This window comes from Rosa chinensis, chromosome 5, assembly GCF_002994745.2.
Source record: "Rosa chinensis cultivar Old Blush chromosome 5, RchiOBHm-V2, whole genome shotgun sequence".
Taxonomy (NCBI): Eukaryota; Viridiplantae; Streptophyta; class Magnoliopsida; order Rosales; family Rosaceae; genus Rosa; species Rosa chinensis.
The window spans coordinates 8,921,558-8,937,546 of record NC_037092.1 but is presented as its reverse complement, the minus strand read 5'-3'; the positions used below and the strand labels follow the sequence as shown (position 1 = coordinate 8,937,546).

Here is a 15,989-nt window from a genome sequence, read left to right as displayed (position 1 = left end):
GTTGAAAGGTGAAGAACAATATATCTCTCAAACAGAGAGAGAGAGAGAGAGCCTTATGTCAATTACACATGGAATTTTGGCATGTACGTGTGGGAGGTCGTATGATCTAGCACAGAAAGGAAGAAACAAGTCAGAGAATAATGGGTATACACACTAGCTAAGAATAATGGATCTAGCTCAAAAACCTTTGATGATCTTTTTTGTAAGTACTTGGACTACTCCCTTCAACACATGACTTTCCCAAGATCTCAAGGACAACAGACATGCAAAGAATTAGGAGCGTATCTCTCCTAATTGCTCGTAGAAACAAAGGAAATAAAGGAAGATCGCATGAAGAGAATTTCAAGGAAGCTATCTCACTGATCTTGAGATAAAGGTCTCTTTAATACATATCATATTTACATGATTCTAAATTGATATGCATTGATTTTAATTGATCTCAAAATCTCTTTATATATGCATATCCGATTACATGTTCAAAATAGTTTTAAAACCCTTCCATGTTTATCTTATTCTGTGATTAAGATACGATCTGTTTGAGGGGGAGTCCTGCTCCTATAAAAAGGGTTTTCAAACTGATTTATCGTAGAGAGTTTTGTTTTGCATAAATTGGTTTTTGCTTGAACTTCTAGTTTTTTTGTTTAAATCGGTCCTTGAAAACTCTCAGTGTTTTTGTTTCATGTATTCCATTGCTTAATCAATCACTTGCATAATTCATTCTCAAGATCATTGAGAAGATTGAGTACGAGGATGATTGAATACAGATTGGTTAGTAGTTGATGTTGAATAAATTAGAAGTTAGAACAGTAGTAAAACAAGTTAGCATCTGTTGCTAAGTGAAAGTGTTTGTTGTGAACAAACATTACTTGTATACTGTAAACTTGATTATTTCATATTGGATTGACTCTTCATGTTGGCTACGTAAAAAGCCACGTAGTGATGTTTCCTCAGTGGAGAGGTTTACACTGCGTTAGCAATTTTTGTGTTTGTGTTATTTCATTTGTGTGCTAGAATAAGGTCAGCATTCAAACCTTACAATAATTGTTCCATCTTGTAAAACCTTACACTTTTTAGTGAGAAAACGTGTAGATTATGATTGGCGATTTGTTACTTCTGTACTAGGTGGTTAGACACAAATATTCTCGAACCAGACTCTGTTAAATGAATAGAACCACCAACTTCCTTAAGAAACCTTCCTTCGATCTCTTTGTGTTTCAGCTACCCTTTTTCACATTCCGCTACCCAACCTGTTGAGTCTGTGTATGACCTCAGCACCTGCATAGCCACATTGCAAGCATGTGCTCGCTACAAGATCCTCAGAAAAGGCAATCAAATCCATTCCTATATGCTCACAAATAGCTTCCTTTCCTCCCCTCTATAGATAACCAGCCTTATCAACATGTACTTCAAGTGCAACCAAATGAGTGATGTTGCCTCCACCTTCAACTATAAGTTCCATGATCACAATGTGTTTGCTTACAATGCAGTCATTGCTTGGGTCACTGCAAAATGGGTTGGCTAGAAATGGATTTGAATTCTATAAAAGAATGCGCTTGACAGGTGTTGTGCCAGATAAGTTTACGTTTCCATGTGTGATCAAAGCTTGTTGTGGGGTACCGGAGGTTATTAGATATTTAGATTCCTTCCTTGTTGGGTATGATTCACATTTTGAGGTTTCAAATGCATTGATCGACATGTATGGAAAAGGGGTCGTGACCACTTACCCCATTTTAGCCCAAAAATTGCCCACTTACTCCACCAAGAGTTTTTTGACCTCGTTTACCCAATCTAACCTATAGTGACAGTTTTGCCCCCTATTAAACTTTATCCTCTCAGACTCTTTCTCACACACACACTCTCTCTCTCTGCCGCGCCCCACCTCCGGCTTCGCTCTCTCTCTCTCTCTCTCTCTCTCTCTCTCTCTCTGTGCCATGGTTGCTCCGGCAGCTTCGGGCCACCACCTCCATCAAGTCTCCACCGCCATCAGAGAAGATAGGAGCACTGCATCCGGATTCGACCTCAACCTCCGAGCGCCGCCGTCACCCGAACAAACTCTCTCTCCCCCAGACTCTTTCTCTCTGCCATGGCTGCTCCGGCGCACCACCTTCGGATTCGGGACAACAACTCAATTGATCCGGCGGATTCTGGGCCATCTAGTCTCTGTTTCTCGATCCGGATCTTGGCTGGGTCTTAACTGGGGAACCCACGGAGACGAAGACGTACGGTGGTTGAGATTGAGGTCGGTGGTCCGGTCCCATCAACCTTGTTTCGCCAACTCTTCCCATCTCGATGAAGACGATGACGATCCGACCAATCCTGCACCGGCCTCACACTCGGTGGGTGCCCAGAGCAACTTCTGGGTGCCCATATCACCTTTTTTTTTTTTTTTTGTATAATGTGAGCTCCGAGAATGGGAAAGGAAAAAAAAAGTGAACGTGTACAATTGAACATATAAATTGATCAATTGTGTCTTTAGTGTATTCATTTTGGTTCACTTGAGGGCAATAATATGAGTACTGGGGGGTAGTAATATAGTTACTGGGGGCAATAATATGATTACTGGGGGCAATAATATGAGTATTGGGGGGCAGTAATATAGTTACTGGGAGCAATAATATGATTACTGGGGGGCAATAATATGATCAATTGTGCCTGTCGTGTATTCATTTTGGTTTTAGGAGTTTATACAATTCACTGGAGGGCAATAATATGATTATTGGGAGACAATAATATGAGTATTGGGGGGCAATAATATGATTACTGGGGGGCAATAATAGCAGGATTCCGGATTCCGGTCATCGATCGCTGGATTTCGGTTACCGGTCGCCGGAATCCGGTCAACGGTCGCCGGAATCCCATCACAGTTTGCCGGAATCAGGTCACCGGTCGCCGGAGACCGCACCGGCCACTGGTCACCGGAGCACAGCAGGGTGGAGGATGACTTCTCCCTCTAAGTGAGAAAGAAGGAGAGGGCAAAAAAGTCTCAAAAAAAAAAGAAAAAAGAAATAATTGGGTAAAGGGGAAATAATCCCTTAGAGTGTTTTGGGTAAATGGGGTTAAAAAACAGTTGGTGGAGCAAGTGGACAATTTTTAGCCTAAAATCGGGTAAATGATCATTTCCCCTATGGAAAATGCAAGTTTAAAGAAGATGCATTAATTGGATATTTTTGAGATGATGATTGAGAAAGATTTATTTTCTCGGAACTCAATTATAGAGTGCATGAACAGTGTGGTTTTCATGATGAAACTCTCAAGCTTTTCTATAGAATGTTAGGTGATGGGATTCTACCTGATCTGGTGACTATCACGATAGTTGTTCCAGCATGATCTCATCTTGATCTAGGCGTTGATGCATGGTACAGAAATTCATGGATATATGATTAAAAGTGAGATTGGGAAGGATGTGAATAAGGAAGATGTTAATGACACGCAATCATGGACATACTAGTGGGGGATCCGGTTCCTTTAAACCAAGTTTAAAGTGAGATTGTTGTAAAGTTACGTGGAATTCGTGTAATTTCCATCATTTATATAATTTATAGGGATATCTTCACAAATGGTGTATGAACTTTAGGCATTTCTACACTTTGGTGTACCAACTTTCATAACTATCAGAATGGTGTATGAAGTTTGCTCCAATATTTCATTTTGGTGTACGCTGTTAAATTTTCCGTTATCTTTGCAAAAAAAAAAAAAATTCCATTATCTTTCCTATAGCTTTGTCAAATTTTTTTTTTTAAGATAACGGAAAATTTAACGGCGTACACCAAAATGAAAGATTGGAGCAAACTTCATACACCATTCTGATAGTTATGAAAGTTGGTACACCAAAGTGTAGAAATGCCTAAAATTCATACACCATTTGTGATGTTTTCCCTAATTTATATGGCTTGAAAGGAAACCACATCACCTAATAGGCGAATACAGCATATCGATCATTTTATTTTCAAATTGTAGTTGACTTGGTAATTAAAGCAAAAAGAAAGTCAAATTCTTGATCTTTTCTATCCTTTGTTTGTCTCTCCTTGATGCTATCGGAAGTAATAGGGTTTACAAGCTATAAACCTTAAAACAAATAAATCTATAGTTCACCAGACAATATGAGAAAACTCTATAGGGCTCTGGAACGTAGGTTTCTATTAAGAACTACCGCAACAGAAACCTACGTTCCAGAGCCCTATATCTCATATTCTTTTGCACTAACAACTCCCGCCTCGCCGTCCAATCCCTCTGCTCAGTCAGGCCCGACCCAAATCCTACCTCCTAGCATATGATGACGAAGCCCGCAGACGGTGACGAAGCCGCATATGATGACGAAGCCTGCAGACGTTGCCGGATTCGGTCTCCGGTGAGAGAAGAAATCAATGAGGGGGAAGGAGAGAGAGAGAGAGAGAGAGAGAGAGAGAGAGAGAGAGAGAGAGAGAGAGAGAGAGAGAGAGAGAGAGAGAGAGAAGAGATCAAAGAGGGGAGGGGAGAGAGAGAGGGAGAGAGAGATAGACAGAGAGATATATATATATATATATATATATATATATATATATATGAGTGTAATTTATTAATTAAAATGAGGGCAATACTGTCAATAGATGTTAGATTGGGTAAATGGGAGTAAAAAACTCTTAGCGGAGTAAGTAGGCAATTTTTAGGCCAAAAATTGTTAAATGGTCATTATCCCTTGATTGTTCTTCCTTTGCTATTTAGCAAATTTTCTTTCTTTAAAAAAAAAAAAAAAAAAAAAATCTTCTCAGGCCTTAGAAGGCTTCTCTCACCTAGAGAAACCCTAAGACCGGGCATACTCCGTTGTTGCAAAATTGTTCTCGTCCGGCGGCGCCCGAACGTCTGAGTGGCCTCTGGCCTTGCTGTCATCATGGGGTTTGCTGCTGGACGAGAGATAGATATCTATTGCCCATAGGATTCTGTCGAAGAGGTTTTTCCCAGGTTTTGTCAGTTGGTTCGGCTGGGCTGGTGGCGGAGGCAATGGTTGTGCTGTTACAGGCTGGTAATTGATCCCCATGAATGGTTTCTTGGACCGATGGCGCTGACATGGGTTTCGATCAGTGGCGGTGCAGGGTTTGTGAGGACCCGGATCGGGGATGGTGTTGTTGTTCAGTGGTGATGCAGGTCGGCAACGTGGCTCGGACCGATTGGATCGCTGTCGGCGGTGTCGATCGCAACGAGGCGATTTGGCAACATGGGTCGGACGAAACTCGGCCGGAAAGTGACGTACGACAAGGGTGATGGGAGAAGCCGGTGGACTGGGCCCGAACCAAGATGATGGGCCTAGGGTGATCTCCTTGGCTGACTACCCTATTGGGCTTCAGGTTGTTGGGCTGGGTTCTACACTAGTCCATTAGCTTCTAAATTTGGGCTAGGGTTTAGGCCCTTGGCCCAACCCTATGTTTTTAGTTTTTTTTGTCTAATTACAATAAGTTTCCTTGTATTAGGAATTTAGAACTCTAGTACCAATGGATGATCCCGCTACCTCTACGTATTTGAATGTATAATGAGTATGTCTATTTCTGTGTACCACTGTGGGTACTACCACTATCTTCTTGCCTGACTATGTCTTTAAATGACAGCGCGGAAGGGTATGTAATGACCTATTCTGGCTTGTAATTAATATACTATTTTTGCCCTAGGCGCCTGATTAAAAAAAAATTACTATTCTTGCCTTTAGATATATTATTGAAAGTTTTTTTTTCTTTCTAGTTTAGTCCTTGCATCTATTATGTTTATGGGTATACTGGGTTTGTATTTGTTGCATAATCTTGAAGATTTTATTTTTGCATAATTTTGTATGTAATGGTTGAAGTCTTAAAGATTGCATTGATCTATCTTCATTAACTAATTGATTGCTTGGCCCCTGTTTTCTTTTGCTAATTTCTGGCTCCAAACTCTGCCTGCTTCAGTTCCCTCTCCCCTTGATTTCCCAATCATGGCCTGCAACATCACAATTACTGTGGTAATCATAAGTGTGATGTTGATCTTGATTCGTCTGCTTTATGTGTTTTACCGAACCGGCAAACCCCTCAAAACCAGAGGCTCTGCAGGCTTAGCACCACCACCCTTAGTACACTCATTATATTAGGCTCGGGGTCACACTGCAGAGAAGCTCAACCAGGTTATACATTGCCGCTAGCTCTACTGACAATATGACTCTCCAGAAAGCTCGCTTGCTAGAAGAGACTGTGGACAAAATGGAGACTTCATGCTCACGGTTCATGCAGATCTATCTAAGTAGGGAAGAGGGTCAATCGTATATAACTTCTGCGTTGACTACTTTGATCGCTATGGTTCATGACTGAAGAATTTCAAAGAGAGTAATCTTTCTATGTTTATTCAAAATGAATATATAAAAGTACAAGAGAGGGGCTGACTATGTAGAGAGAGGAAAGGTGAGGGAGAAGCTAACGCAACTTGCAGCCACCTACTCCCACAAGCTAAGCTGAACCAATTCTTAATTACAAGGCAGCCACATCTAATCCCTTAAATCAAGGGAAAGACAACGTGAGAAAGGACATTGTAGCCACATCCCTACATAGCTAGAAGGAGGAGGCAGATACAACCATTAATGAGAAGATAACATAATTCAACACGCCCCCTCAAGCTGGATCAAGCAGATTGATTGATCCAAGCTTGGAGAGCAATCTGTGAAACTGAGCAGTGGGGAGAGCTTTTGTGAAGATGTCTGCGATTTGATCTTGGCTGCTGGTATACAATGTTTGAATCACATTAGATTGGACTTGATCTCTGATAAAGTGACAATCAACCTTTATATGCTTAGTCCGTTCATGAAACACGGGGTTAGCAGCAATATGCATGGCAGACTGCTTATCACAATACATGGACATGGGACAATTTCTCTTGAACCCTAACTCTGAAAGGAGAGCTTTTAACCAGATAAGTTCACAAGCTGTTGATGCCATAGCTCGATACTTAGCTTCAGCACTAGACTTTGCAACCACAGCTTGTTTCTTGCTTTTCCATGTGATAGCATTTCCTCCAACAAACGTGCAATATCCTGTGGTTGATTTTCGATCAAGTGCATTCCCTGCCCAATCAGCATCAGAATAGCCAAGAATTTCACAGTGATCATGCTTCTTCATGTGAATTCCTCTACCAACTGAACCTTTGAGATAGCGCAAAATTCTGGTGATCAGCTTGAGGTGTTCAGTTGTAGGAGCATGCATGAATTGGCTAACCAAACTCACTGCAAATGAAATGTCTGGTCTAGTGATGGTGAGATAAATCAATTTTCCCACCAATCTCTGATAAGAGCTTATGTTAGACAAATGATCACCTTTATCAGTTAACTTCATCTTCACGTCTAAGGGAGTTTTTGATGGTTTGCAATCAGTCATTCCAGCATCCTCTAAGAGATCAATAGTGTAATTTCTTTGGTTTAAGAATAACCCCTTTCTAGAAGCTGCAACCTCAATTCCCAGAAAGTATTTCAAAATGCCTAAATCTTTGATGGCAAATCTATCCCTCAAGGCAGCTTTGAGAGATTCAATCTCGTCTGAGTTGTCCCCTGTGATGATCAAATCATCGACATAAATGAGAACTACCAAAGTTCTTGCAATTCCCACTCTAACAAATAATGATGAATCTGAGTAGCTCCTTTTAAAACCCGCTGTAAGAAGTACAGAGCTCAGTTTGGAGTACCAAGCTCTAGGAGATTGCTTGAGTCCATAGATAGCCTTGTGTAACCTGCACACCAAGTGTGATTCAATTCCTTGAGGACGGCCTGGGGGAAGCTTCATATAAACTTCTTCTTCAAGGTTTCCATGCAAGAAAGCATTCTTCACGTCCATTTGATACAAAGGCCATGATTGATTAACGGCAATAGATAGCAAGACTCTTACAGTGTTCATCTTAGCTACTGGTGCAAAGGTCTCTTTGTAATCAACACCATATGTTTGAGTAAATCCTTGAGCCACTAATCTTGCTTTGCATCTCTCAATTGATCCATCTGACAGAAACTTAGTTTTATAGATCCACCTGCTTCCTACTGCTTTCTTGCCTTTTGGAAGAGGCACCACACTCCAAGTGCCACTGTCAGCAAGGGCTTTGAGTTCATCTTCCATGGCAGCTCTCCACTCAGGAAATTGAAGAGCTTCCTGAAATGTTCTCGGATCATTAACATTGGACAAGTGAGTGAGAAAGGCTTTGTGACTGAAAGAGACCTTGTTGTAGCAGACAAAGTTAGCCATAGGATGTCTAGTGACACACGTCACATAGTTTTTCAGTCTAGAAGGAGGATTTCTGGTACGTGTAGGGTTGCGTCTAGGCACTAGATGATGAACTTGGTCCTGATATTCAACATAAGGTTCAGAACTGCAAACTTCTGGAACGGCTGGTGCTACACCATTATTGACATTAGTTACTTATAAAGTATTTGAGATAGAATTGTTTTGATCACCAAGTTCAATTGGTGTTGGTAAAGGAAATTCACCAACAACGAACTCCCTCATAATATCAAAACTCAATGGCTTTTGAAAGAATGGTGTAGCCTCATCAAATTTAACATCACGAGAAACAAACATTTTTCTGGTTTTTGGGTTATAGCACCTATAACCCTTCTGAGTTGAAGAATATCCCATAAAAACACATTTTTCAGCCTTGGGATCAAGTTTGTCTCTGTAAATTGCCTGAACACGAGCAAAGCATATACAACCAAAGACCTTGAGGTGAGATATATCAATTTTTCTGCCCTTTAGAGTTTCCCAAGGTGATTTGGAGTTCAACACTCTGCTAGGTAATCTATTGATGATATAAGTTGCAGTAAGAACACCTTGTGACCAAAAGACTTTGGGAACATTCATTTGGAACATTAGAGATCGAGTTTTCTCAAGCAAATCTCTATTTTTCCTCTCGGCAATTCCATTCTGTTGAGGAGTACCAACGCAGCTTGTCTCATGAAGGATACCATGAGAACTCAAGTATTCAGACATAGTGTTAGATGTGTATTCAGCCCCATTATCTGACCTCAAAACATGGATCTTAGAAGAAAACTGGTTAACAACAATGTTGTGAAAATCTTTAAAAACTGACATCAATTCACTTTTGAACTTTAACAAATACAACCACGTTACTCTAGAGAAGTCATCAATGAACACAGCATAATACTTGTATCCATCAATTGACTCAACTGGAGCTGGTCCCCAAATATCAGAGTGAACCAACTCAAAACACTTGCTTGCTCTAGACTGGGATACACTAAAAGGTAGTCTTGCAAATTTGGATGTTACACAAATTTCACACTGATGAGCAGCTTTACAAAAGTTTGGAAAAAGAGTAGACAAAACTTGCTTCGAAGGATGGGCAAGACGCTGGTGCCATAGCTGCTCATCTACAACTAGACTTGAATTTACACAAAAAGCTTGAGGAACTGCAAAAGACTTTGACAGATAGTATAATCCGTTTAGGAAGAACCGTTCACCAATCATCTTCTTGGTAGCTTGGTCCTGAAACACAACACGAGTTTCGGAGAAAATTGCAAGACAATTTAGGGATTTAGTTATCCTGCTGATAGACAAGAGTTGAAAAGGAAATGCAGGAACAAATAACACAAAGGACTCTATGGTATTAGAAAGCAACTTTAATTTTCCTTTACCAAGTACTGGAACACGTAGACCATTAGCAACAGAAACATGGGAAGGTTTGGATATTTTTTGAAAATCATGTAATATATATGACTGATTAGTCATGTGATCCGATGCACCAGAGTCAATAATCGATACATCTTGTGAAACACTAGCCTTCAATGCAGAAGAAAAGGCATGTAGAGTACCTGGTATTTCTTCACTCTTAACACAATCTGAATCAGCTAAGAAGCCTGCAAATTTACCAAGCAAAGCTGTAGAGTTTCCATCAGTGAGCATCTCACTCTCAGAGTTACCCCTCTTTGTTTGTAAATATGCTGCAAACTCATTAAGTAAGGCAGCAGGATTAGACGAGAAATCAATAGATCGACTTGTTTCAGCTGAGGGAGATCTTGCTAGATTGGCCTTGTGCTTGTGATCAGAAGCAGTAGCAACTCCCTGTGAACCCTTGTTGTCTCTGGAAAAGGACTTGTAATCCTTATCAAACTTGGGTTTGAGCTCTGGATGCAAAATCCAACACTTCTCTCTCAAATGACCTAGACCTTGGCAGTAAGAACACTTCCAGTCAGGTCGTTTTCCTTTGTAACCCTTATCTCCAGAGTACCTTTGACTCACTGCAAAAGCTCTAGCTTCAGAGCTGCTGGGTTTGGTCTCCACCTTCATCACTTTCCTACGTATCTCTTCACGCTGGATAGTATTGCACACACTTGAGAATGAGGGAAGCTCAGAGTTCATTAGAAGATGACTCCTCAAGTCTTCGTACTCTGACCCAAGGCTTGCAAGCATCTGAAATACCTTATCTTCGTCAGCTCTCTTCAGAAGAGTTGTAGCATCTGTAGTGTGTGGCCTATACAAGTTGAGTTCATTCCACATGGATTTCAGGCTTCCCAGATGCTGGACAAATGTTTTGTCCCCTTGTTGCAGACCTGCAATTTCTTTCTTCAACTGAAACACACGAGCCGCATTATTCTGGTTGCCATACATATCATATACTGACCTCCAGATATGATAAGCTGACTCCGAGTAACTGAACAACTCAGAGAGTTTAGGTTCCATTGAATTGAGCAACCAGGACATTACGAGCTTATCTTTACTCAACCAAGTTTCATAAGTAGGTTGTAATTACCGGATGGAACAAAATTGATAGAGTTTGAGTAATGACAGTTATTCAAACAAGCAACAACACAAATAAAAGAACACAAGAATTGCTGACGCAGTGTAAACCTCTCCACTGAGGAAACTTCACTGCGTGGCTTTTAACGTAGCCAACACGAGAATCAAATCCAATATGAATCAAATCGTTACAGATCACAAGTAGTGGTATTCAACACAACCACATTGACTAGCAACAATGCTAACTTGCTCACAACTGTAAAAGACCTATTCTAAACAACTATGAAGCAATCTGTATAGATGAAGAAATCTGGACATGCCTTCAAATTCAATCTTGCCTTGAAGCCTCACTGATCTCAATCACATATGCAAGTGATGAATGCAGTGAACAAGCAGTATGATCAATCAATCAAACAAACAATGAGAGTTTTGTAAAACAGTTAGTGCAGACTATGCAACACAATTAAAATTCTCAATCAGAAAACTCTACATCTCATAATGCAGTTTCAAAACCTTTTATAGAAGATAAAGACTCCCCCTCAATCCAATCACATTAAACACCGATTGAGATAAACATGGAAAGGTTTTTCAAAACAATATGCAATCACAATCTTTTATCTGATATGTATTCAAAACAATTCTAAATGCAGATAAGATTTTCTAAACTCCTTTCCTTAAACACTATTTGAATTGGAGAGTTTAGACCCACAATATATGCATCAATCACATGCAAATTGATATGATATGCAAATTAAAAGCTCTCTAAACCTAGACCATATTTTCATAATTATATGGAGAAAGAATCGTGTACAATCAATGCGTCTAACCCTAATTGATTCCTATTAGGAAAGATCTTTTTAACAAAAGATTGCCAATTAAAATAAACAGACCTAAATCAATTAGGTCTTCAATGGGACGATTTTAACTGGTGAAAAAAATCTTTGCATAATAAAATTTAAGAATAGAAAGATACTTTCCAAAAACAAACTTCCTAAAACCTAGGACTGACTCAAGGATTGCAACACAGATTGCAATCCCAATGCATATGCTGACTCATGAGATGCATTTACCTGTAACGTATTTGAGATCAGTATTAGGCCCTTTTCCAGCTTCTTCAGTGATGAATTGTCATGATATACTTCACTAGCTTTGTATGGGAATGCCAACAAATAACATGTACAAAATCTTGTACTTACATAGGTGAGGTGATATCAGGAGCTTCCAAGCTTCCATTTATGAAGCTCAGCTTTGACCTTCCCCCTAGAGCCAAAGTAACAGCACGAGACCATGGCAAATAGTTGAATTCGTTCAACACAACTGAACACAACCTTTGGTTAGGATTCCCCTCAACCTCAGAGGTTGGAGAAGAGGTTACTGAGACAGTCTCAGTATCAACAATAGATGAACCCCCAGTCATGGCTGAGGTTAATTTCAAAAGAACTTTTGCAAAGATGAAGTTGAAGAACAAAGAGTCAGGCCCGTGAAGGATCCTGCTCTGATACCATGAAGAATTTCAAAGAGAGTAATCTTTCTATGTTAATTCAAAATGAATATATAAAAGTACAAGAGAGGGGCTGACTATGTAGAGAGAGGAAAGGTGAGGGAGAAGCTAACGCAAGCTAAGCTGAACCAATTCTTAATTACAAGGCAGCCACATCTAATCCCTTAAATCAAGGGAAAGACAACGTGAGAAAGGACATTGTAGCCACATCCCTACATAGCTAGAAGGAGGAGGCAGATACAACCATTAATGAGAAGATAACATAATTCAACAATGACCTTTGGCTAATGCTACGAATCAGACCTCAAGTGGTATTCTTTTTTCCTATACTCATATTTCTATATCTTTGCGTTTAAAATTGGGTTACAAATAGGTGCAGCTTTATCTATGATTAGTTTATCAATGTTGATTATCTAATATAAGGGGAAGATGTTTCAATGTTGATTATCTACAAAACCTTTGTTCACATAGAATTCTGGACTTACCTATGATCGAAGTGGAGTTGCAGATCTTGAGCCTTCCTCGTGTTGGAGGTGAAGGATGAAGAGAGTCTTATGCAATATGGAATGCCTGAAATTCTTGCAGGTGATCATAGATGTCCATTTTGGTTGAATTGAGGCCTTGCATCATTTTAATCAATTACTGGAAAAAATAGGGGCATCACAATCAACCAGTTTCAGTCTACAAAGTTGAAATTTAAAACATGTTTGATGCCCCTATAAATAACATTCAAGTAGAAAACAATGGACTTTTATCAGGACGCGCGGGGGGCATCTATTTGTCATACGGACTAGTCAGCATGTTAATAATGACCTGAAAAATGCAAGTGAAACTCTTATAATTAAAATCAAGTTCATATACAGAAGGCTGATTGTTCAACCATTAATGTTTTCCTGTGCAAAAGCTTTAGAAACTTCATCATTGGCAGCTTTCTTCTCACTCTTGAACTTACGATCATCGAGGTAGTGCTGATAAACATATGAAATAAATCCCCAGATAGCCAAAACCATGGACATTACCTTTATCCCATCCATTTTGTCATGGAAGAAGATCACAGCTAGAACTGGAACAATAGGCAATCCCACAGCACTTATAGAATTTGAGAAGAGGGACGACGCCTCAAATACCAACCCCACTATTCCAATGGTAAAGAGCTGCCACACTATAGCTGTCCATGTTAAATTCATAATATAGGAAACCTTCCCTAACTCAAATCCCTCCATCTCATCCTTTATACCCTTCCAGTCTCCACTAGCAAAAAATCCCACCAAGATAATAGCGGTTGAAAAGACTGATTGAAACACTATCAAGTCCATGATCACTCTAAATGTTTCTTTCTTTATAACCTTTATGAAGACTAGCTGCGTCAGAGAAAGTGTCAATGCATATCCAGCCGATGCCCCAACGGTGCAGATGAAGCCTATTATGTACTTTGACCTGGAAACTTTGCTCGAGTCAGCAGAGTCGTCTCCTTGAAGCACTAGGAGGCTGGATGAGATAGTCAGTACAACAAGAGAGTTGACAATGTAAGGAGTAAACTTCTGCGAGTTGAGGAAGAAAGAGAAAAGTGCATTGAAGGCGAGTTGGGATGCGCAAATGAGGGAGTAAGTAGATACAGGAAGGTAAGATAGTCCTACTGAATACAAGTAGCAGTCTGCTGCTATAAGGAGGCCAAGAGAGGCATAAATTGATGCAAGGACTAATGTAGACGGTGGCTTTGACTCAAATGCTATAGTACTATTTGTGGTTGGACAGTTTTTGTTCAATGCTGGAATGAAATAAAAGGGAAGCAGGATAGGAAAGCCACAAAGTTGTACTAGTGTAGCAAGCCAGTTGCTTTTACCACCTTTTTCATAGTACTGTCTTCCCAAAAGTGTTGCAATTGTCTGGCCAGCGAGGACAAACACACTGTAAATCGACATTCTAAGCCACCAGTTAAAACCTCTGCGCCGAGACAGCTGGTTAGGAACATATGGTAGGGAGTTTACTTCATTTGCTTCTGCTTGAACTGATAATACGAACAAATATACAGGGATCAGTAGTGGAACTCATGATATGATTATATTTCGCAAGAAAAGATATCGATACCGTACCGCTTTGTTTGTAACCGAACTATCTGATCGAAGCCAAGATGGGAAAACTTTTAGACCAAAAAACCTTGAGAGTACGTATATGTAAGGAGGCAATTACTGATATTTGACCTCCAATAGTTTTTTTTTTTCACTTCTTGTATGGTTTCAAAAAGCTTTTGACTTTAATTTGATAATAGTAACAATAAAGCTGGGATTTTTCACGTCACTTCTCCATCCACCCCTAAATTCTGAGACTATCATATGCAGGATCAAAAGATCGATCCAAAAAGAGCAGCAGTTTCAATAGCTAGTAACAGTAGTTGTGATTGGCTTGTACATATCAGTTGCTAATATAGTTTCTAGACTTACTACATGTAGTGAAAACTAAAAGGCCAGTAAGTAAATGAACTAGTTGACATACCCATGATGCTCAGCTGCAGTTCTTGAGCTTCCACTTCTCCCATGTCAAAAGGTAAAGAACAAACTCTCAAACAGAGCTCTGAGAGAGAGAGAGAGAGAGAGAGAGCCTTATGTCAATTACACATGAAATTTTGGCATGTGCATTTGGGAGGTCGTATGATCCAGCACGGAACGGAACAATGGATATATATATATGTATATATCGATCAGACAGCACTTTTGGAGCAAGTGATTGGATTTTTGGATTTCTCACTGGTGTTTTAGTCTACTATGGCTGCATTATTGGAAGTGTCTCCGCCCAAGTTGCAACCACAATTAATGTAACAAAAATCATTCATGAATAAGACTCTTATATTTGATCTTCTCTTTTGTTTGATATGTGATTCAACCTCTTTGTAGTCGGCTGGTTAGAACATTCAACTAGTAGATAGATAACCATGCCCTCATTGTCTAGGGAGGACCGAGGACCGTACCGCTATCATTGCTGACATGCAATTATTGCATATGTGGGACATAGGGTGCTAATGATAAGTAGGTACATTTTCTGACTTATTACCTACCTATTGATTTAGTGATATTTATTAATTAATGACACATTGTTCCAACTCTTAGCATATTTCATTTTCATTTGCATTTTCAAGTTTGCTTCACAAGGATAAACAACCAATTTTGGTATCACAGTGAAGAGCCATCAGCCCTTTACCCCCTCATCCTATAATGATTGAAATTTCAGGGACTGTTCGAAAATATCTTCAATGAGCTACGAGTCATGCCGTAAGTGTGATATAACAAACTGGAAGAAATATATCACAATCTGAATACGCAAGAGAGTATATGGGACAACAAATTAGAAAAATTGTTGTTACAGTCCTGCTACATGACAAAAGACACCGTTAATTAGGTTTTGACTTGCATAGATTTAGAAACAAATGCCACTGTAACATTGAGGACATCAATGGCTAAGACGATCTCATGTAACATTGTGGAACTGAATTAACGCATTTTCTTTTTTTTCCAATTTTTCAAAATAAAAAAAACAATAAAAGTCACAACGATTAGATAGAATTAACAAACCGTCAGCAACGAAAGCTTCGTCGGCAAAAGGTATATTTTTCAAGCCTTTACCGATGAAAAACGTGTTTCCTTTTTCAATATTTTTTTATGAAGTGCTTGTAGCGACTAGCGACAAAAAAATTGTCACTAAATACTTTATTTTCTTTATTTCTTACTAGCCTTCCTGCACGCGCGATGCGCGTGCGGAAGGGCCGCGCTCGCGCG

The 15,989-nt window shown here is 39.7% G+C and overlaps 1 protein-coding gene across 1 annotated transcript; it reads right to left on the bottom strand.

Annotated features, from left to right (window-relative positions):
• Nucleotides 1-13,028: 13,028 nt before the first annotated feature.
• LOC112201726 (probable purine permease 10) lies at nt 13,029-15,016 on the bottom strand. Its single transcript, XM_024342633.2, has 2 exons — nt 14,713-15,016; nt 13,029-14,227 (listed from the first exon to the last, which is right to left on the bottom strand). Exons 1-2 carry the CDS (start codon nt 14,753-14,755, stop codon nt 13,095-13,097), a joined length of 1,176 nt encoding a protein of 391 aa, XP_024198401.1. The 5' UTR covers nt 14,756-15,016; the 3' UTR covers nt 13,029-13,094.
• Nucleotides 15,017-15,989: the final 973 nt, after the last annotated feature.

Coding starts and splice junctions, on each gene's coding strand:
- LOC112201726 (XM_024342633.2), bottom strand. CDS start 14,755: ATGGGAGAAGTGGAAGCTCAAGAACTGCAGCTGAGCATCATGG. Junction 14,228..14,712: donor ACTGCAGCTGAGCATCATGG/GTATGTCAACTA, acceptor TCGTATTATCAG/TTCAAGCAGAAGCAAATGAA.